Source organism: Podarcis filfolensis (genome assembly GCF_964270895.1).
Source record: "Podarcis filfolensis genome assembly, chromosome: 15".
Taxonomy (NCBI): Eukaryota; Metazoa; Chordata; class Lepidosauria; order Squamata; family Lacertidae; genus Podarcis; species Podarcis filfolensis.
The window spans coordinates 12,653,468-12,675,824 of NC_139618.1; the positions used below are offsets into that span (position 1 = coordinate 12,653,468).

At 44.1% G+C, this 22,357-nt stretch overlaps 1 protein-coding gene across 4 annotated transcripts in view; it reads left to right on the top strand.

The window, feature by feature from the left end:
- The first annotated feature begins 3,108 nt into the window (after positions 1-3,108).
- The window catches only part of RABEP1 (rabaptin, RAB GTPase binding effector protein 1), a 54,291-nt gene continuing 35,042 nt past the window's right edge, over positions 3,109-22,357 (top strand). For 2 of the 4 annotated variants that reach the window (XM_083587591.1, XM_083587592.1), the window contains exon 1: positions 3,145-3,323. In XM_083587591.1, coding sequence (XP_083443717.1) covers positions 3,281-3,323 — 43 coding nt within the window. In that variant the 5' untranslated portion in view covers positions 3,145-3,280. Of the gene's footprint in view, positions 3,324-22,357 lie in introns of all 4 variants that reach the window. The other 2 variants (XM_083587589.1, XM_083587590.1) reach the window with 2 other exon arrangements.

Genomic DNA, 22,357 nt, shown 5'->3' on the forward strand with positions numbered 1-22,357 from the left:
TCCAGAAGTAAAAAAGTCACTTTTCCCTCTCCCCCCCCTCTCCACTAGCCTGGGGGGGGGGGAGTTCTTTCACTTTGATGTTCGGATTTGGAGTTTTTAAAACACCGCTCTCCAGGTCTTAGCTTAAAAAAGTCTTTGCTTTGATCTGTGTACAGAAACGGAAGGCGGACTTCCTGTTTACACCTTCCCGCTTCAGTGCCAAATTAACCCCTTTTTTCTCCTTTTAGTCCCAATTTCTTAAGCTTCACCTACTCACGGGTAGTTGTTTAGCAGCCGAATTGTCACAGGAAAAAGGTCAGCGCTCTCCGGCAACAGCTGTGCGGCTTCACCCCACGGAAAAAGTGATCAACTCTCAGCACCACGCCAAGCTCCCGTTGCGCTCCGGAGCCCCTTACGGGGTCCCTTCGCTAGTCCGGGGGGCGCTACAGGTGCCCGCCGAGTCCCACGGTCACAGGCTTCTCCTGCCTGTGATTTTCACAAAGGTCTCCGCTTCGCCGTAGCGGACAGACCCGATTTCCGCAGAGCTTCTCCCTCCGAGCTAGAAGGAGACCGCCATTGCCGTTGGCGCCGCCTCCGGAAGCCCCCACATGGAACCTTTTAAACAAGAGGACAGGAATAACATGGTTTCCCGATGGTACTTGCAAAGATTTTCAACTGCGGAAGAATGTGCTACATTTCCAAAGCAGAAAAATCATAAAGTCACTATGGGCCTGTTTCTGCTTAGCAATGCATTTGCTCGCTTTTACTCTAGTATGTGGTCATTAAGATCAAGTGTGTAGAAAATACCAGACGTGGTCTTTGGGTGTTTGTGAGATGCAGCCTGAAAGATGTAAGTAAGGGCACTGAACTGTTCAAAGGTTTGTTACAATACTGTAGGGAATCGTTGCTGGGAAGTTAGGGGGATTCCAAGCAAAACTACGACAGATGACACATTTCACAAAGTAGAATAGTCAGAAGAGTCAGACTGTGGTTGCTAGATAAACTTCCTAAAATAAGGGACCCTAAAGCTTTGGTATAGTCTATGTCTGCATTGGGAGTACAGGGGTACCTTGGTTTAAGAACAGCTTAGTTTATGAACAACTTGGATTAAGAATGCTTCAAACCCGGAAGTACCGTATTTTTCGCACCATAGGGCGCACCGGACCATAGGGCGCATCCAGTTTTTTTGGGGGGAAATAAAGGGGAAAAATTATTTCCCCCCCAGGCGCGGGGCTGGGGCGGGGGAAGCTCGAGCTTCCCCCGACCCCAGCCCCCAAACAGGCAGCTCTCTGCAAGCCGTGGGAGCGCTCCCACTGCTTGCGGAGAGGTCCGCGAAGCCTGGGCGCGCTGATCTCAGCGGGCGCAGGCTTCGGCATGCTGGCAACTCTCTGCAAGCAGCGGGAGCGCTCCCGCAGTTTGCGGAGAGGTCCGCGAAGCCTGGGCGCGCTGATCTCAGCGCGCGCAGGCTTCGGCATGCTGGCAACTCTCCGCAAGCAGCGGGACCGCTCCCGCTGTTTGCGGAGAGGTCCGCGAAGCCTGGGCGCGCTGATCTCAGCGCGCGCAGGCTTCGGCATGCTGGCAACTCTCCGCAAGCAGCGGGAGCGCTCCCGCTGTTTGCGGAGAGGTCCGCGAAGCCTGGGCGCGCTGATCTCAGCGCCCCAGACTTCGGCATGCTGGCAACTCTCCGCAAGCAGCGGGAGCGCTCCCGCTGTTTGCGGAGAGGTCCGCGAAGCCTGGGCGCGCTGAGTTCAGCGCGCGCAGGCTTCGGCATGCAGGCAAGTCTCCGCAAGCAGCGGGAGCCCAGCGCTGGGCTCCCGCTGCTTGCAGAGAGGTGTGCGAAGCCTGGAGAGCGTGAGGGGTCGGTGCGCACCGACCTCTCTCACTCTCCAGGCTTCAGCGAAAGCCTGCATTCGCACCATAGGACGCACACACATTTCCCCTTCATTTTTGGAGGGGAAAAGGTGCGTCCTATGGTGCGAAAAATACGGTAGGTGTTTTGGTTTCTGAACTTTGCCTTAGAAGCTGAACATGTTCCACTTCCTGTTGAGTGTAAATTGAGTCCTCCGCTGCTATGGGAAAGCACGCCTTGCTTTAAGAACGCTTTGATTTAAGAATGGACTTCCGGAATGGATTAAGTTCGTAAACCAAGGTACTACTGTACATATAGACACTCTGTTTTTCAAACACACTGACCAGTGTCCAACACACATTAGACTCACGTAAGCCCATTGACATAAATGTATTTGGCAAAACATGGACATCTTGTTGTGTCAACAGAGTAAATTTGAATGGAAGAGAATTATGGTGCAAACAAAAATATTGCCACACCTGCTTGGTAATTATTTTCACACAGGAATAAACTAACTTGCCACCTTGCCATGCTTTTTCTTTACAGTCACAATTCTTCTTGAGTCTTGTGAACAGACCCCACAAGGGGAGAAAGAGGAGACTGACAGGAGTTAGCCAAGTCATCTTCAAATATCTCAAGGGCTGTCACATGGAAGATGGAGCAAGCTTGTTTTCTCCTGCTAAGGAGGGTAGGACCTGAACCAATGGCTTCAAGTCACAAGAAAGGAGATTCTGACGAATTATCAGGAATAACTTTCTGAGGGTAACAGCTGTTTGACTCACCTTCATTGGAGGTTTTTAAGCAGAGGATAAATGGCCATCTGTCATGGCTGTGATTCCTGCTTTGCAGGGGGTTGGACTGGATGACCCTCAGAGTCCCTTCCAACTCCACAATTCTATAATTCCATGTAAACCCTAGTGAAGTTTTACCATGTGAAAGCACCCCTATTTTTGTGCACCAATTTGCAAAAACCCAGCCTCTATTTCCCCACCCCCCTGCAGTTTGAAGAATGCTCCCCCGCGCTTAATTTTTGTCACTCGGGCTTTTGAGCCCCCTGGCGCGTAACGTGTGAATGCGCCCTTAATTTTTGTACGCGTGTACCTCTTCCTTTTGAAAAAATACCCCCCTACGCCCCGCCCCGGGAGTCCTTGTCAGCCACAGCTCCCCCAAAGCCGGCTTTCCCCGTGGTTATAAACCTCCCCGGCTGAGGCTCCCCTCCCGCAGCCCGCCAGCCTCCCCTCAGACGCTGGCAACCCGGCGCATGCGCAGAGCTCCCCCTCACTCTCCTCCTCCGCCCCCCAGCTCCTCGCCCGCCCCTTTTGCCTGTCAGGATGAGGCGGCTGAGGCGGCCCAGGGCCGGCGGCGGAGGCTGAGGCGGCGGCCCCTGTTGTGCTCGCTCCGCTCCCCTCGCCTGACTTAGCGGGCCCGGCCTCGGCGTGAGCTGGCTCAGCCATGGCCCAGCCCGGGGCGGCGGCAGAAGAGTCGTCGACCGAAGGTGAGGAGGAGGACGAGGAGGGAAAGCCCGGGCGCGGCCTGCGAAGGCTTACCTGGGCCTGGGGGGTCGCGTGTGTGTCTGTGGGGGGCGGGCAGATGGCGCTGGGGATGCAGGCCAGGGAGGCTTGGAAGGGGGCGGCGGAAGTGTAGCCCCACCCCCAGGGGGGTTCTCCCCTCTCCCCAATATCAAGCCTCTGACACCCCCTGTTCGTGCCCCCCCACTTTTAAATTGTCACTTCCCTCACCTCCCCCCCCAGTGGTTTCTCCTTACCAGTCTCCTCCCTCCACATCAAAGGACTATTTCACCCCCCCACCCTATCTCGTGCTTTACTTTATTCTTCTCTCTCCCCCCCCACGCCAGTAATGTATCTCCTTCTCTTGCCCCACCACGACAGGCATCCCCATGCAACTCCTTCTTTTGCTTCCCTAACCCTTACTTCTCCCTCCCCCCTCCTCGCAGTGCTATCTCCTTATCAGTCTTCTCCCTGTCTCGTGCTTTATTTTATTTCTCTTTTATCCTCCCCGCCCCGTAATTTATCTTTCTCCTGCCCCCCACCCCACCGAAGGCATCGCCTTGCAATTACTTCTATGCACCCCCCCCCCCAGCCTACTGGTTTCTCCTTAACAGTTTCATCCTATCTTTAAGGAGTGTTTCTCTCCCCCATCTTGTGCTTTACTGGTTCGTTCTCTCTCTCTCTCTCTCTCTCTCTCTCTCTCTCTCTCTCTCTCTCTCTCCACCCACACCCACACCTATTAATTTATCATTTTCCTGCCCCACCACTACAGGCATCACCACCCCCAGCCTACTGGTTTCTACCCTCAGTAGCTACTCCCTTCAATCCTCACCTCAAGCGCTCTGTGTTTTTATGTCTTACTCCCCTCATAACGAATCTCCTGAGTTTGTAGCACCTTAAAAGAATAACATTTATTGTGGCATTAATTTTTGTGGATTGGAAATCCAACATTCAAATTACAGTTAAAATCATTGCTGGTAAAATATTCCACCACCACCACCACCTTTTTGCAGCCATATACAACCCATTCCTTTAGCCTACTAAGCCCTGTGCAAAAATGAGTCCAATGTTCCATGCAACAAAAACTTCAAGCTTTCCCCCTTCTGCACAGTGGGCAGCCTCAGTTCCCTTTTCCTTCAGCTTCATGCTGTTGGCAGTTGCACATCCACAGCCCTGGGTTATCCCATGTTTCTGAAGTTGTGGTTGACCTGTAAGCCTTTGGTGAAATGAACAAGACAGATCCAGTGGTTGAATTCTTCTTGGAGAGTAAAGGTAAAGGGACCCCTTACCATTAGGCCCAGTCGTGACTGACTCTGGGGTTGCGGCGCTCATCTCACTTTATTGGCCGACGGAGCGGGCGTACAGCTTCCGGGTCATGTGGCCAGCATGACTAAGCTGCTTCTGGCGAACCAGAGCAGCGCATGGAAACTCCGTTTACCTTCCCGCCGGAGCGGTACCTATTTATCTACTTGCACTTTGACGTGCTTTCGAACTGCAACGAGAGTCAAAAGGCTCTGTAGGGTTGGGTTGTGGAGTTGAATTTCGAGGGAGAAGTGTGAGTGTGAAGGAAGAGTGTGTGTGTGTGTGTGTGTGTGTGTCTGCGCGCACGCGCACACATGCAAGTCCCATGTGGTAGCAGAAGTGCTGTTTCTGTACAATGAAACAGCAGTTATTTTAGCTGGTGTGACACTACTATTGAAGTGTGCTAATGGGATTTACCTGGATAAGGATGTGCCCAACTTTTGAAAATCAAATTTTATGTGGTGCTATCATAAGCTACATCAGTTACATATTTTTACATTAAAATAAAAGTTATGTTATGCATAATACAATACAATACAACATATTTATGTTACTTGCATCTCCTTAGGAAAAAGTCAGGTAATGAGGGGCATGATAGAGGTGCATAACATTCTATATGATGTGGAGAAAGTGGATAGGCAGGCATTTTTCTTCCTCTCTCTTGATACTAGAGCCCAGGACTGTCCGATGAAGCTGAATGTTAGAAGATTTAGGACAGACAAGGTGCTTTATCACACAGCACACATTTGAACTGTGGAATTTGCTCCCATAATTCTGTTCAACAAGATGTAGTGATGGCCAGCAACTTGGATGGCTTTAAAAGATGATTACACAAATTAATGGGGGATAAGGATAGAATTAATGTTCTGCCTCCACCTTTGAAGGCAGTGAATACCAGTTGCTGGGAACCACAAGTGCTGGAGTGCTGTTGTGCTCAGGTCATGTCTTAAGGCTTTCTGTAGGCATCTGGCTGGCCACTGTCAGAACACATGGGTTGAACCAGGTGGGCCTTTGACCTGATCTAGCAAGTTTCTTCTTATATCCTTATTCCACTTATCCACTACTGCTGGGCTCTCAAAGAAGTTTGCAATAATTAACAGAAAAGTAAAACAGCTCTAAAACAATAGATTGTAAAACCAACAAATCAGATTAAACTAACAATGCAATAAAAGTTGTTGCTACTGTTCAGTAAAAAAATAAAAAGGACTTCTGAAGCAGGAAGATCTTAACAATTGTTCTAAAACAAGGAGTGAATTGGACAGGCCCAAAGGATTGAGTTCCTAAAGAAGCTGAGCCAAAACAGAAAAACTACCACTTTACACATCTCCACCACTGAAGACACATAGAGCAGGGCTTCATCTGCAGATTTTTAGAAGATGCAGGTGTGGGAGACATATTTGATAAAGGACAAATACTATTTAATGTTTTGAGTGTAATTACTAGCACTTTAAATTTGACATGAAGGCAAATGGGCAATACAGTCCTACCTTGGAAGTCGAACGGAATCCGTTCCAGAAGTCTGTTCGACTTCCAAAACATTCGGAAACCAAAGCACAGCTTCTGATTGGCTGCAGGAAGCTCCTGCAGCCAATTGGAATCCACAGAAGCTCCATCAGACATTTGGCTTCCAAAAATAGCTCGCAAACCAGAACACTCACTTCCGGGTTTGCGGCGTTTGGGAACCAAAATGTTCAAAAATGAAGCTGTTAGAAAACCAAGGTACGTGTTCTTCCTTAATAATAGCTACATAATGTTCTCTCTGGCTGCAATGGTCAGGAGTTCAGCTGCTGCATCCTGGATCATAGGTAATTTCTTCACACCATTCAAATACAGCCCCATGGTAGAGTAAACTGCATTAATCCTGAACAGTGACACAATAGTCAGCTGTCTCTTCCCAAGAAAAGGGCGGAGCTAGCAAACAGTACCGAACACTTGGTACCTGAGAATCAAGTAGCAACACAGAGTTTAGGGTTATGTGACTGACAATACCTGTCATGGCAATATGGATTTATTTCTATGAGAATGTTTACCCTACTCATCTAATAATATACATCACAAAGTACCTCATAACAGAAAATGGAGCTTCCACCTTAGGCAGGACAGTGTGAAGGATCACTTCATCAGATCTTAGGCAGTAGGCAGGCTGTTACATGATAAGGTGGTCCTTCAGGTATCCAGGACTCAAGCCACTTAGGGATTTAAAAGGAATTACTAACACTGTGAAACCTGTAAACAAATTGGCAACCAGTGCAGCTGATGCTGGATAGGTATCTTCTTCTTACTTGCAGCCGAGTAAAATTGTCTTCCATAAACACAGTTTTAACAGTGAGTCCATAAGTGACTGTGGAGGCCATTTCTGGACCCACACGTCCTTCCACAGTGGGGACATTGGTTCCCGGGCAGGAGTTGATCACGGTGTGGATTTGCCAAGCATGCCTTCCTCTTAGCACGTTTCTCCCTTGCATTTTGAATTTGAGTGTCTTCAAAGTCCACGACACCTTTGGTGAAGGCAGTTCTCCAACTGGAGTGCTCGCAGGCAAGTGTTTCCCAGTTGTAGTATAAGTTTTTTAGATTTGCCTTGAGACAGTCTTTAAACTGTTTTTGTTGACCACCAGCATTACACTTTCCATTTTTAAGTTTGGAATAGAGTAGTTGCTTTGGAAGACGATAATCAGGCATCCACACAACATGACCAGTCCAACGAAGCTGATGTTGGAGAATCATTGCTACAGTCTTCACCATACTGGTGCCTAGTTTTGGACTAAAACTCCATCCATCCACAGCCAGCGCATCCTGGAAAGCACCAGGCTGGATAGGCTTGTGTAATGTTATCCCATGGGGCCATTAACATCCTTCCAACCATTTTCTGGATCACTTAAAATTTCCTAACACTCTTCAAAAGGAAACTCATATAGGGTGCATTACAATAATACATCCTGAATGTAATTAAATGATATGTTACTGTAGCCAGATCTGACATTCTCACAAATGATGCATACTAGCCTAAGACAGGCAAAGACCCTTTGGGCCATCACTGCCACCTGTATATCCAAATACAATAGTACCTCCAGATGGTGAACCAGATTCTTCAAGGGAAGTACTATCCCATCCCAAATGGACTGCATCCCTGTTCTGCAGTCTGTTCCCTTCTTATCAGAATCACCTCTGTCTTGTCTGGAATAAGCTTCTGTTTATTGGCCCTCACCTAGCCCGTTTATACCAGAATGTAAAGATCCTTTAGGTAGTCTTTTCTTTGGAGCTTCTTAATGTGCCTGCTCTACTCTTCCTCTTCATTAGCTATGTAAAGATTTGGGAAGCCTATTTTCAGAGGGATGAATCTGGAAAAGTAAGTATGCGGGATGAAGAGAAAGGATGTTATTTGAATATTACTATTCCTAAGAACAGCAGAATGTGAACTATTATACTGGGGCTGAAAACATAATATATTCAGTTTATGCCACTATTAAAACTCTGTTAGTATGAGTCATCTTTAGTACTGGCTGGTGATCTGAATAAATATATACTGAACCATTCACAATATGTTAATGCAGAGAGGGAGTGTAAAATGTAAGCTTGTACACTTGTGGCTCCAGCCTAAGACTTTTGAGTGAATTTATGTGGAACAGTGTAGGACTTGCAACTGGAATGGTACACATTGAAGGTCCCACTGAGGCATCAGTTTGCAAGGTAGCATTCTCAGTTTTTCTTCTATGAAAAGTAAAAAAAAAAAAAAGCACATCAGTGATAACCTGCTGGTGTTGTAGGAATTTTGTGGTAGGTCAATGGTAGTCATAGATTTATTCAAGAAGAGTGGCTCCTTTACCTCTAGTACACTAATTAAAAGCCTATGGAATATCTGCCTATGTATATAAAGAGCAGGGGCCAGAAATGCTGCAAAGAATTTAGTTGACAGGTTCATGTAAGAAATGTATCACTAAGGTCAGGGAGTTCACTTGGATGAACTAAATCCAGTGAAGTGACTTAACATACTGTTTTAGAATTGAAAGAGGTACTGTATTTATCTGGGTAGGTAATTATGATTATTTGTGTTTGGAGAGGCAGTTATAACAACTTCTGTAAGAAAACTTTTACTGAAGCTTCATAATATTAACCTAGGACATTCTGGGGGAAAGTTAGTTTAATCACTTCACGATTGACCAGTGGCATGTTTTTTGGAGAACAAGAAACAAAGACTGGATAATTCTTTGTAGGGGAATGGATGCAGTTAAGCAAATATCTTTATAGACAGAGAATTAGACTTGTTGATCTTTACTTGTAGTGCATTCTTAGCTGCCAAATTATATTTTATGCAGTACATCAACCAAATCTGAACTGAAAAGAAGATTGAACCTTCATTTTTGTTCATTTGCAACAAGACCAGAACTGTTGTTCAAAAGCCTCTGTTGAATGTTAACTGGAACAGAGTGTTTTTATTGGTTTAGAATAAGAATTTGACATTATCACATCCTTTAAAAAATATATATGATTTTTAAAATTTTCAGTGGCTGCAGTTGGAATGACTCATGAGGGCACAAAACTATATTTTATCCCCCACTTTCCTCCAGTGAACTCAATACTGCATGCATAGTTCTTTCCTCAACCTTTATGCTTATAATAACCCTGGGAGGTATGTTGGGCAGAGAGGTGGTGACAAACCACAAGGTCATCCCCATGAGTTTCACAGCTGAGTGTGGATCTGAATCTAGATCTACCCATTTGTAGTCTGGCACTCTAGCCCAGGTGCATGGAACCTGTTGCGCTCCAGATGTTGTACTCAGCCCCAGCCAGCAGGAGTGGGGCTGGATACAAGCAACATTATCTGAGTTGCTGGTAAGAGATGCGTGAGGTTTCAACTACTGCCCAGCTTTGTAACTTCTTCAGCCTAAGTTTATAAAAGTTACTCACTTGCCAGCCCACATGTATAGATTAGTCATTTCTGGCACATGGGTGGCCTGAAAAGGTCGTAGGAAGAACCACAGTTTAAGAGTTTCCCTGCCTACTTGCCTGAAGGTGACACCACAGGTGGGTAGCTATTTACGGGTCCTGGTATACAGCGTTAGATGGTAGTGGTGGCCGTGTACAGGTCATCTTGCAATGTGAGTTTTATTTATTTGAAACTTACTGATATCATCCTTCATTCTGTTTAGAGTTTTAGGGCATTGTACAATTTATTTCAGGGTGGTGACTGTAATTCAGACTTGCAGATTAGGCTTGAGAAGGGTGCTTGTCCAGCATCTGCTCTGGTCACCTATCTCTTGTATATCACAGCAGTTGGTTGCACTAGTTCACAGAGAGCTGGACTTCATGCATAATTTCCCCCAGAATGTCAAATGATGGTAGGATGGGGGCTGGTGCCCTGCCACCATTTGCATGGGACCTGATGGGTCCTGGTTCTGAGGCAAGCAATTGCTCCCTGGCGTGCTTCTCCTGAAGGGAGGCCAGCACTCACAAAATTGTTCCCTGCCATCACCACCACCTGCTTTGGGTCAATCCTGGCTTCAAGTGTCCCTGTTTTCTTCCCAAGGTGATTGGGGTAGCAGTGCATGTAACACTGCTATAGCAGCATGTTGGCTGAACTTCTTGTCTCTTTTCAAACTGAAACGAAGTGTTTCATTTGAGTGAATCACAGGATTTAATGTGCATTCAGTTCGTTGTTCTTGTGAAGCAATTAAGTGGAGAAAGTTAAATGAATGCAGTTTATGTGAAGTTGCTTGTTATGACTGATTGGAGCTTCATAGATTTATTGTGTTTGTGATTCAGAAATTTTTGTGGGCCTTGGTGGCCAACCAAAAACTTGTAGTCGCTAGCAACCTGCTCTCTCCCAAAGGAAAGGATTGTGTCCCTGGCTTAATGCTATGTCCCCATATACAGTGTCAAGGGCAATCTTCTATTCTCTTCCTCAACTCCAAACTTGGACCTGGATAGCAGGGTGAGGTAAGGATTGCTCCTACAGTTACATTGCTCTTCCAAAGTATTTGGAAAAGCAGCAGCAACACAAGCCCCCTTCTCCCTTCTTCAGGGAATAAGTCTGCAATATATCAGTTTGTTGCTGCACTTCTAAGGTGCTTGGAATGCTTTTGAAATGCAGTGCCAAAACTGTCCACAGTCCCTCTCCCGATCCTTGAGGTGTGGGGTGGGGAATCATTCCCACAGTTGCACTGGGTTTTTTGAAGGATTTTTGCAGCTATTATGACTATCCCACTTTCTACATCTGAGATTGGCTTGCCCCATTTGTGTTTCATTTCCCCAAATCTGTTTCTGTAGTTTAGAGGTCAATGTGTATCTTCATGTAGCCAAAATGGCACTATCTATGCACAAGAGAGAAATATTAGCAGACTTTAGGGAAACCTCAATGTTTGCAAAAGTACCAAAAAGAAGAAGAAGAAAAGTGCTAAGGGGTGTTTTTGTTGTTGTTGCCAAAACAGTTTAGTAGGAACTGAGTGTGGCAGTGGACTGCTGACAGACTGTTGGGAGAGAAAAGGAAAAACCAGGTGAGAAAGGAGATGAAATGGAGTATCATGGATGAGGGCATGGCTGGGTGGATGAAACAAGAGCATTCCACCTTGCAGTATTTTCTAGCTCTCTGACATTTTGGGTGCCTACAAGGATTTTTGCAATGCTGGAAAGCAATAGCCAAAGAATAAAAGTGAAATATGCAGCAGATCTTTTTGTCTTATAATTGCTTTCATAGCAAAAGCAACTTCTTTATCGGAAAATGTGGATTTTGTTCTTATCATCTCCTGAAGAAGAAGAGCAACATTTTTGTCCAACGACCTGTCCAGCTACTAATTTTGTATGTTCTTTGCTTACTTCAGGATATCTTCAGGGTGCTGTGCAAAAGCAGTAGTGAATTCCCTGGGTGTACTGTAGCCTTTATGTAAAAGCTTTATCATTCTCTATAATTACTAGGGGGTATGGCTGGTTCATCCATGAGGCAAGGTGAGCCGACTGCTTCGGTTGGCAGGATCCTCTGGGGCAGCAGATCCTGATGTTGATTTTCTTTCCTCTCTTCTTTCTGATGTAGATCTTCCCTCACTCCTTCCCTGGCAGGAAGTGGGGTACCATTTTGGGATCTGCTTTAGGTGCCAAAATGTATTGGGCCAGCCCTGCTTGGGGGGGAAACAATGTATTCTATATTATTATGAGCTGGTGATTCTAAGACCCACCCTCACAAGTTCTGTAGTTATCTCTTCCTGCTGTTGCTGCTGTCCAGGTATTTGTAATGTGACTGGGTGTTTTAAGAGAGAAAAAAATCAGATCTTCCACCCCCTCAACCACACTCCTCTGCTTGCTCTCCAGCATCTCTCCCATGCACTGAGAAGCTTGGGCAGCTAGCCATTAGAGGTAACTGTCAGTGCAGTGCTCTGTTTTTACAGCAGTGGCTGCTCTGTTTCACTCCCCTAGAGTTAGAGTGTAGGGTTCTAGCCTAGGAGAGAGAAAGACAGCAGGAACTTGTGCTCTTTCTCTCCACCCCTCCCTGCCTTTGCCAGTGAGACACAGTTCTCAGTACTCGGTGCTACATATCCTGAGCCCGTTTCCTAATCAGGAGTTCTAGGGAACATGTGTGTACCATCTCCTCTCTGCCTTTCATTCTTCCACTGGAGGTTGCCCAGAGGTACCGTATTTTTCGCTCTATAAGACACACTTTCCTCCTCCTAAAACGTAAGGGGAAATGTGTGTGTGTGTTATGGAGCGAATGCAGGCTCCATGGCTTCAGCGAAAGCAACGCAAAGCCTCCGGAGCACAGCGGGAGCGCTCCCGCTGTGCTCCGGAGGCTTTGGGCGGCTATCCCTGAAGCCAGGAGGGCAAGAGGGATCGGTGCACACCAACCTCTTGCTCTCCTGGCTTTGCTTCGCTGGAGAGGTGCTGCGCAGCTTTCCCTCTCTGCTCAGCGCCCCTTAAGCGAAGCGGGAGGAGCAATGGAAGGGGCTCCGTTTCTCCTGCCGCTTTGCTGAAGAGCCGCTGCGCAGAGAGGGAGAAAATATTTTTTTCCTTGTTATCCTCCTCTAAAACTAGGTGCGTCTTATGGTTGGGTGTGTCTTATAGAGCGAAAAATACGGTAGTCATTACTCTAGGTGATCTTATATTCCTCCAAATAGAGGAATGTTTCTGATGGATGATTTTGCTGTGCTCTCTGTGCAATTGCCTATACATTTTGCGCAGTTGCTTATACATCATGGTGATAGTGGGGATAAAGTAGAGTTAAAGAAAACCATATATATAGTGTGTTCCTGTTTTTGCTAGGAAATAATGGACAAAGATCAGAGTCTTAATGATGGATTCACAGGATTTCCAGCCAAAGGTTTCTATATACTGGGAAAAGTGAAATAAGGAAGCCTGCCCCTCTCTAGTTGAGTGCAATTTTCCACCATGCCTCCATAGATGATTACTGTATGTGAGCAGTTTGATTGGTACTAATACAACTGCATGGTGGATGTGTGTAACAGTGACATAGATCAGTGTTAGAAACTGAGATATGAAAGCTAAATGGCACCTTTAACCCAGGTTGTGGGCACAACAATGAAATGTCTAGGCGTGCTTTTTTATAACAAAAATACAAAGCTGAAAATGAACGAACTGCAGCTCTCTGCAGTTTTAATCTGAAATCTTAGGCACAGTACTGCGGTCAGAGCTCAGAAACTGCTCGTGCTAATGAAATTCCCTGTTGCAAAATGCACCTGGAACAATGGGAGTTTTGAACAATGATATAGATAGTATGACTTCAGTTCAAAGAAGAGATCAGGATGATTCTTGCATACATCAAGACTTTCACCAGCTCTACTGAGTCGCCCTGGAAGCTATCAAAGCAACTTCAGGAATGTCAAAAGCAGCTCCTGATGTGATACATGGCGTCAAATGTATGCTCATTTGTCCCTGGGCTTACTGGATTTGGGCTGACATGTTGGATGAGGCAGCATGGAAGCCTTAGCAGCTTCAAAATAGTTTGATAGGCCATGAAACTCATTTGGGAAGGCACTTGGACAAGTCATTTTCCTGTTACCGTAACCTACCTTTCAGAGCTGGTATGAAAATAAAATGCTGCTCTGATGTTCGGATGTTAAATGTGGTCTGCACATTTAAATAATTATACAGTGTGGTAAACATTCAAATGGAAATAAACTGTGCTATATCCAACTCTAATTGGAGTAGTCCCACTGAAGTTGATAAACCTAAGTTAGTCATGTCCATTAATTAAAATGGGTCTCCTCTGAGTAGGACTGACAATGGATGCAATCCTTTCAGCCATGGAAAGTCCAGATCTTCACATAAGACGGCACATGATAAAGACAGAGATAAATACTGTTGAATCTTTGGTTTAGCAGACTTGCTTCTTCCTTCTTCTTCTGTTGATGATGACTTTGCAGCTGGGGTATGCATTTTTTGTCCTCAAGAAGTGACAATTTCCCCACAGTGAGAAACATCATGTATTTTTTCACTCCTGTAGTTTTAGTCTGTAGCCTCTTGGTTTTCATGATACGGAGCTTTAAGGGTACTGTACTTTGCTGGTATCAGCCTGTTACTTTGGGCAGTGGACAAGCTCTATTCAGCCTTGCAGTGGCAAATAGACAATTGGGGTTTGGGCTGTAACTTGAAAGGTTTGTCTTCTTGACAACCTTCTTTCAAACAAATATGTGGGAGGGAGGTGGGGTTGCTCATATTAATCCCTAGATTTCAGTAACCTATGGAAACATGTTTATCTCTAAGAAAGTGCATCTTTTTCCAAAGCTATCAGGTGTTCAAGGACAATGACAACAGCATTCTCTTAAGAATTTAATGAAGTTAGAGCTGATGCTCATAGGGTTCCAAACTGAAAGGAAAGGCTATTAGTTTTAAAGTGCAAGGTTCTGATCTGTTGATTTCTCTTCTGTGCCAAGGAAATATAAAATTCATGTGTGGAATCAATTGTTTCAGTTAAGTGGTTCTGTATGGTGTAGTTTAAAAAAATCACCAGTAAGTTTTTAATTTGTTTGACAAAAGCAGGAAGGAAACATAGAGAGATCAGGAACAGTTTGGCTGTAGGGAGGAAATGCAGAAAACTGAAGATCCAGCAAAAATCTTTGTTTCTTTAGGATCCTCTTCAAATCTGTGAATTTTAACATAGACTGGATAGAATTTACAGTTTTCAGTTCATAACCAGGAGCAGATTGGTAAACACAAACACTGAAACATTCTCCCTTCTCCTACTGAGTGGTTTAGCCTCAGTGGTTATAAGTTGGAAATACCACATCGAAAGTTCCTAGGCCTCTCTTTTCTTGCTCTTGAACACTTCTTATGCGAAAGTCATTTGTAAGGAACCCTTGGTTTGCCTTGTGACTGGATCCAGTTGAGCAAGTATCAAGTTCTTCCTTTGGATAAAAAGCATTGAATATCCAGATTGTTGATCCCTGGATAAGAAGCTTGCCCCTTTCTCCTGAAACTAATTTTACTTGTTTTTTATCATATTATTTCACTGCCAAATGTAAAGTTGTCTTATGAAAGCCCCTATGCAGGTTAGTTAGCTGTTTGTAATATGTTTAAGATAATTGTGATAACTGTTGTTCCATGGCTGTTATTTTAAAAGAAAGCCAGAACCCTATACATGTATTTTTCTTCAGGAGAACCCATAAATATACTTTGTAAGGCAGTATGACCCTTGTTTTTTGCTTATCTATTATTAGTTTGCCTAATGACCCAGGACAGCATAATACAATTTGTACTGGCACACATGAAGCAAAGCATTCTTGTACTTAAACAAAAAAACAAAGATTCTCTACACTGATGTAAAAGTTGGCTAGAAAGCAGTTTGTGGCTTTCTAGGTCTCTGATCATCATACTATTGTTAGTATAACCTCATTTTCAACTTTATTTCTCCCACTGTGATTTAAGAGAGGAACAAAGACAGTTGTGCTGTTGAAATAACAAGACATCATATTCTACTATCTTCATATGCTTCCAAGCTGCTGCATTATAGCTTGTGATAGTTTGTAACCTCTGGTCACTGGGCAAGTTGACTGCCCTGGATCTCTTGCAAAATACCAGGTAGCTACTAGTGATCAGGAAATGTAAGTGAGTAGCCAGTAAGAGAAGTTTTACTATGCTGCTAGGTCTGCCTGTGTCTATTGCAGCTCTTACTCATTCCCTTGGGAACAAATGGTGCTATAATAAAATACAGAACTGGGAAGCTTCCAGCTACATAGGGGCATTCATGACATAATGGAATATTTGACAATATTTGACTGTGGTCAGAAAAGAAGTCAACTGATGGGTATGCCAACCCCAGCCTATACGAATCTTGACACCTTGCAAAATTGGATGAGGGGCGAATACTACACACCCTTCTCATAGTAGCAGAAGGGCCCCTTTGTGGTCAAAGGTGTTGGGCGATATGTGTATGAAGAGATTTACCAAAGATTTCTATTCCCCCCTTTAAAGCCTATACATAGAACAAATGAATATTCATAGTAAATGTGTCTAAATTGTGTTGGACAACCCATTTTTTAACGATTCATTTATTTTATATTATCTGGTTTAAAAATGTGCTATCCTATTTGGTTTCTGTACTTGATGCACAATTTAGCTCATTCTCATTTCAGTGTTTTAAAATTTCTGAAGTGCTGTCTTTAAGCAAAAGGTGTTCTGTGTCTCATCCAGCCTCACAACAATCCTGTTTGCCTGGCTGCAAATTCAGTCTGTCAAGTCATCAGAAACCCAATAGAGCAAGCACCTATTGTTCCCATGGAACTGAGGCCATGGGATACTTGCTTAAAGTTGTCCTTAAATATATATGAGTAAAACTCTTATTACAAAGAGTATGCATCCCATAGTGGTTTGTTTTTGTTTTTTTTTTGCTAATGGAAGGAGTTCCACATTTGCAAGGCAGGGCCCTTGATTTTTGCCCAGCTCTCACACACCCCGCCCCACCCCTCGTGCCTCTCAAAACCTCTTTTGAGGTCTGGGGTACCCTCTGGAACAGTATGGGAAATGACATAGAGAGCTGCAATTGGGAACAAGACTCCTAACTCTGTTGATGGTTATGTAGCTTGTTTTGCTGCTTGTGGGAAGGACAAAGCAGTTTAGTAATTTATCCAAAGGGAACCTCATGACAGGTATGTAAGCTGTTTCTGATTTTAAGGTTAGTACTTCCACACACACCCATGTTGTCCCCCCCTTAACTGGATTGTTACTGATGCATAGACTTCCCACCTACTTGCTTATAGACTAACCCAGTACAGTGGAACCTCATGTTACGTACTGTCCTCCTTGCAAATGCTTCGAGTTACGAGCTCCACTAACCTGGAAGTAGAGGCTCCTGGTTGCGAACTTTGCCCCGGGATGCGAGCGGAAGGCGCGCGCTGGCAGCATGGCAGCAGCTAGAGGCGCTATTAGTGAAAGTGCGCCTCATGTTACGAGCGGTTTCGGCTTACAAATGGACCTGCAGAACGAATTAAGTTCATAACCGGAGGTACCACTGTATAATATATATCGGTAGGCTGTGGAACTGTTTGGCATTCATGGAGCTGCTACAAAGTAAATGGGTTGGTTGCTGAAGTTCTGATCTTTCTAAGCATGGGTGCTACCAGCTCCCTCACAGTCATTTAATAGTACATCAGTAACTGTCTCCTCTCGTCCCTCTGTAGGATCCTTGTGTTCTGAGGAATAGCTGTGCATGTATCATATATGGGCCTTTGCTATTGCCGTTGTCTTGGAATAAGTGACCAGTCCCTGTGTGTGTTTTCTCCCTGCTTGGTATATAGTTATGCAGTTGAATTGGCCTGGTATTATAGAAGAATACAGAATCAAGGGGGGCAAAGGGTCTGTTGTGGGAGCAGGAATGACACAGAAGCGCATGTACATTGCTGGAAGGCAAAGCAATGCAAATTATCTGGTAGCAATTCACATATAAAACACACAAAGCATTATCCAGTTAAGTTGGCCTTGCTCTGAATATTCATGTTTTTTTCTCTGAGTTAAATCAGGCAAAGTCAAATTGCTTCACCTCTAAACTGAATGTTCATACAGAGATTAATATGATTTCATTTCAAATCTTTAGTTAATCTAGATTATTATCCTTGTTAATACAAGCCCTGAGGGACTTTCTTTCACCCATTAACTGTTTTGAAAGAGACGGCTCAAGTTACTGTATGACTTAAAAATCCATCCTAACCTATTTTTTTATTGCCTCCTACCCTATGAAAACTACCCAAGACTGTTACACAATCTAGAGCTATGGTAGCAAAGGGAGATTGACAAGAAAAGCAATATAGCTTCATCATCTCTTTGAATGATTATGTGTACATAAATCCTCATAACTGAGAACCAAAAGGGTAATGGGAGCTGAATTGTGGGTGAGAGTATATTCTTCTAAGCCTTTTGGGGGGGCAAGTCTAATTTTTATTAAGAAGAAAACTAAATGAAACAGAATCTTCCTGCTGTTAGAAAATTTTCTCACTTAATTTGTGGGCCAGTTTACATAGGTAGCTGAGATGGCAACTAGTTTATAGGACAAACTTCAGAGATGGTTAAGGGCTTCTCATGCCTTCATACTGCTAGGGAATCCTGACAGAGGAGAGCCATTCTCACACATGTCAGACACTTGCTTCCTTTCATCCTGAGGCTTTAAAGGGATGAATAAATTTTATTTTTTGAGTAAACATGCTTTGTGCTTCAAATGCTGAGATTTTTCCAGAAGCAAATGCTGGCAGTTACTGGGCAAAATTGTCTATGAGATGGAAAGCAAATAATCCATTCTGTCTATTTCAGTCATAAATAAATAATTTGAGGCAGAAGCACAATACAGGGCTCTGGTAGGTAAATGATGTAATTGAGAGGCATGGGATTATCATAGTGGTCCTATTGCATGATCCCAGAGAGATACAGGATGGTATCTTATGGATCACACTGATGATTTTATAGCTCTAGGGCCTGGTATACTTCAGTAAGACTCAGCTGGGCAAAGGCAAGACTTTTTTTATCAGCTTTGGCATAAAATGGCCTGTAGATCAATACTTCTGGAATGTTATATCTTTGCTTCCTGATTTCAAAGTCACCCCCGACCTCTAATCTCCTTAATAGGGTGAAGGCTCAAAACATTTTATGTGTGAAAGATGTGCATGAAGGTTGCCAATAAAAATTCATTGGTTGCCTTGCAATTGCCTGGAGGCCATCTGTGTGCTGTGCTGCAATACATCTATTATCCTTCAAATGTGGCACAGAACTCATTGTTTTGTAGCCAGCATAGCTACTCTTCTGGACTATTGTTTCAATAGATGGCTTTCACAGTCTTCATTCAGAATGTTTGGTCCAGCTACACTTAAGTTGTTCTGAACTTGTGATGGCTTGTTTTGTTCTTGTTGCATTCAGGAAAAATGTCTGTATTGTGAATTTGGAATCCGACTGTGCTCAAAAATAATTCTATGGATAATTAGCTGTGCCTAAATTCTGGAGTGGCCTTCATGTACTTTGAAAAACTAGAAACTTTAGCATAGTTGCCATTGAAATCTGGCCAGTTTCAAATATACTGGGTATAGCTGACATTATCTATCTATAACATCTGTTTCCCAGTTCTTTGCATATGTGAAAGACGTTTGTTTTCCCTCCTCCAACTAAGTTCACAAGTAGAGCAATCCAAATCAGGCAAAGGAGTAAAACCCCAGAACCAAGAAATCCAGAGCTGTGCTGGGCTCATGTCAACAGGATGGAAGGTGGAGAGGAAATGGTGTTTCTCCTATTACTTTTCATGCCTTTTTAAAGGTGGGGTTTTCCTTGTCCTCAGTCTTGGCCACATCTCTCATCTAACCTGACATGCTCCCAGAAAATCTTCTTTATGTCCTCTGTGTAGTGTCTCAGCTGCAAGGAGGAGCTTCAAGTAGGAGGCTGTCCCAAGGCCATAAGATTCTGCCCTAACAAAAGTTAGGCAGTCAGGCAATTATTTCCTCATTCCTTCCATCCTCAAAAGAAGTGGTAGTTGAGATTTGGATTCCAGGAGTGAGTGGGACAAGAAAGCATGAGTGGAGCGTTCATGAAACTGAAAGAATGGGAATTCATGAAGCACCTTTCCCAAAGGCCCTAACTCCCAAGATTGGGTTGACCTAAAGTCTCTTTAAATCTGAATTTTATTTTGTTTTTCTAATTAGGCACAAATGCCGAGTATGCTTAAACTAGAGCTGTGTCTAGCACTGAAGTGCCTGAACTAAATCTAGCTTTCAAATAAGCATTTTCTCAGTCTCTTCTTTCACCTACACTTTCTTAATTGCTAAATTAATTGAAAAGCCAGTTGAGGGCCAGGAGAATAAGAAAGGAAGTCGTCGTGTGTGTGGTGTGTGTGTTTCCTAGCCAAAAGCTAGACCAGAGATGGGGAACCTTTAGCCCTCCTGATGTTGGGTCAGATTGACCAATGATAGGATGGTGGGAGTTGTCATCCGGCCACATCAGATGGGTCACAGGTTCCCCATCCATGGGTTTGAGCAACAGTTTGGCTCCTGAACAGCTGTGAACAGAGTGAGTTGAATACCATGAAATGCACTTCCTTTTATACTCTCTCTTCTCCAGCCTCTTTGCAGCTTGTCTCCTTCCTGAGGTCAATATCTCCTCCAGATTCCATGTTAAGAGGGCTCAAGTAGAATTTAAGACTTTGGGTGGTAAGAGATGCTCTATGCAAAGGGGGGGGGGAGAAAAAGGAAAAAGTAGTAATAGTTAGGAATTCTTGAATTAGAACAGGCCAGCTGCATCAGCCCTCCTGTCCCTCAAGTGTCATCTGAGAGCTGCTGTTCCATCTGACTGCCTCAGTGGGAGAGGTGGAATCAGGGCTCATTCTACCATCTTTGCCAAAAGCCCAGCTCCATCAGGTACCTGCTACCACTGAACCACGCAAGCTGGTCATTACAAGAACAACTATTTAAGAATGAGTGCCTGAGTTTGATTTCTTTTCCTTGTTCCTTCCTTCCCCTCTTGTCTTGTGTGTTGTATTTTTTAGACTATAAACCTGTGGTCAGGGCCTGTCTTGTTTTAATTAATTGTATGTAAGCCACTCTGGGAGCCTTCTTGGCTGAAGAGCAGGGTACAAATGCTCCCACTAATAAGAAGTCTGCTTCAGAGAAACTGGTATGACAAGCTTTTTTTGGACATAAAAACAAAGCAAAATGAGAGTGATACTGTGAATCGTAGGAAATAAGTTTTCCTATGTAGCATGAATTTTGTGGGCCCCATAGCAACCTCATTCCAGTGCTTAGAAAGCATCTTGTTCTGTGTCTCCTGTTTCAGTCAGATGGTATTGCGTTAGTGCCCTTGGCCTACCAAGCTTTGTTTACTATATACACAGCCACTGTAATTACATATGGAAGATTGTAATACATTGTGGAATTGTGAGCGTACAGCTGCACAAATATTAAGATGGAAAACTACATAAATAGTGACACCAATTTTGTTTCATATTTCAGATCGTTCAAAGAGGTTTGGGACAGTCCTCTGTTTCAATATGCATGTCTGATACTATTTTGGCAGAACAGTTACAGTATATCTCGGGTTAAGTACTTAATTCGTTCCGGAGGTCCATTCTTAACCTGAAACGGTTCTTAACCTGAAGTACCACTTTAGCTAATGGGGCCTCCTGCTGCTGCCATGCCGCCGGAGCACGATTTCTGTTCTCATCCTGAAGCAAAGTTCTTAACCTGAGGTACTATTTCTGGGTTAGCGGAGTATGTAACCTGAAGTGTATGTAACCCGAGGTACCACTGTACTTAGCTTTGGGATGCTTTTTCCTAAGTCACTTTGGCTTGAGAATTCTCATGTACCCCAGCCTCTAGTTTAACCCTGATATTTCTGAGTTGCCCTAAGTGAGTCTCTTAATCTCAGCTCCTTTATACCTTGGGAACTGCAGGGGACCAGGATGTCGATAGAAGGAGTGTGGTGATAATGGTGTTTTTGTTTCTCCATGAATTGACTGAAAACCCAGAGATAGCTGCTTGGAATATAATATAGTGCATGGCATGATAGGGCCTAAATGGGCAGTGCCGTGATATCTAATCTGCCTGTATCTCTGTCCCAATTACATATGAAAATTGCCTACCTGGCAAGGTTTTCTCTGGCCCCCAGCCCCCACAGTGTATTTCATGCCCAGAAGCAGGTGCCCAAGGGAATCAGGCCCTCAGGTAAAAAAGGTTGCCCGGTCTAATTTAGAACATATCAAAAGAAATTTGAGAGCATGACGCTTACAATTAATATTATCCCATAGTAGCCTAAAAGTGGATGGTGTTAGTACCTAGAAATCCATGTCCACCAGCTTTTATACCAGACCTAAAAGACCCCAAAAACCCCTCACAGTTCTGACAGGTACTCCCATATGAAGGCATCTAGAACAGGGGGTATAGCATGGCAGGTGGAAGCAGCCTTCTCCTGATAGCAGCCACCTTCTCTGTGGTTGATAGAGGCACCATAGAGGAGATACAGAGCTTTAAGGTTTAGATGATTGAATAGAATAGGTGTGCAGGTGCTTCTCTTCTTAAAGATAGCACGCATGCTTACTGTATGAACTCATTTCTGAAACCACCCCCCCCCCCATTATATATGAAATGGGTATTTAATACTTCAAGGTGCTTTAAGTTCATTTGTTAATTGAAAGTTTTACTGCAGGGTTTAGCAGGAGCTAAAGTGGTGCTCAGAATAGAAACAGGATACAAGCTGGTTAATTTTTTGTGGTTAATCTACTTGCCTAGTGTGACTTAGAACTCTTAATATTGGTTGG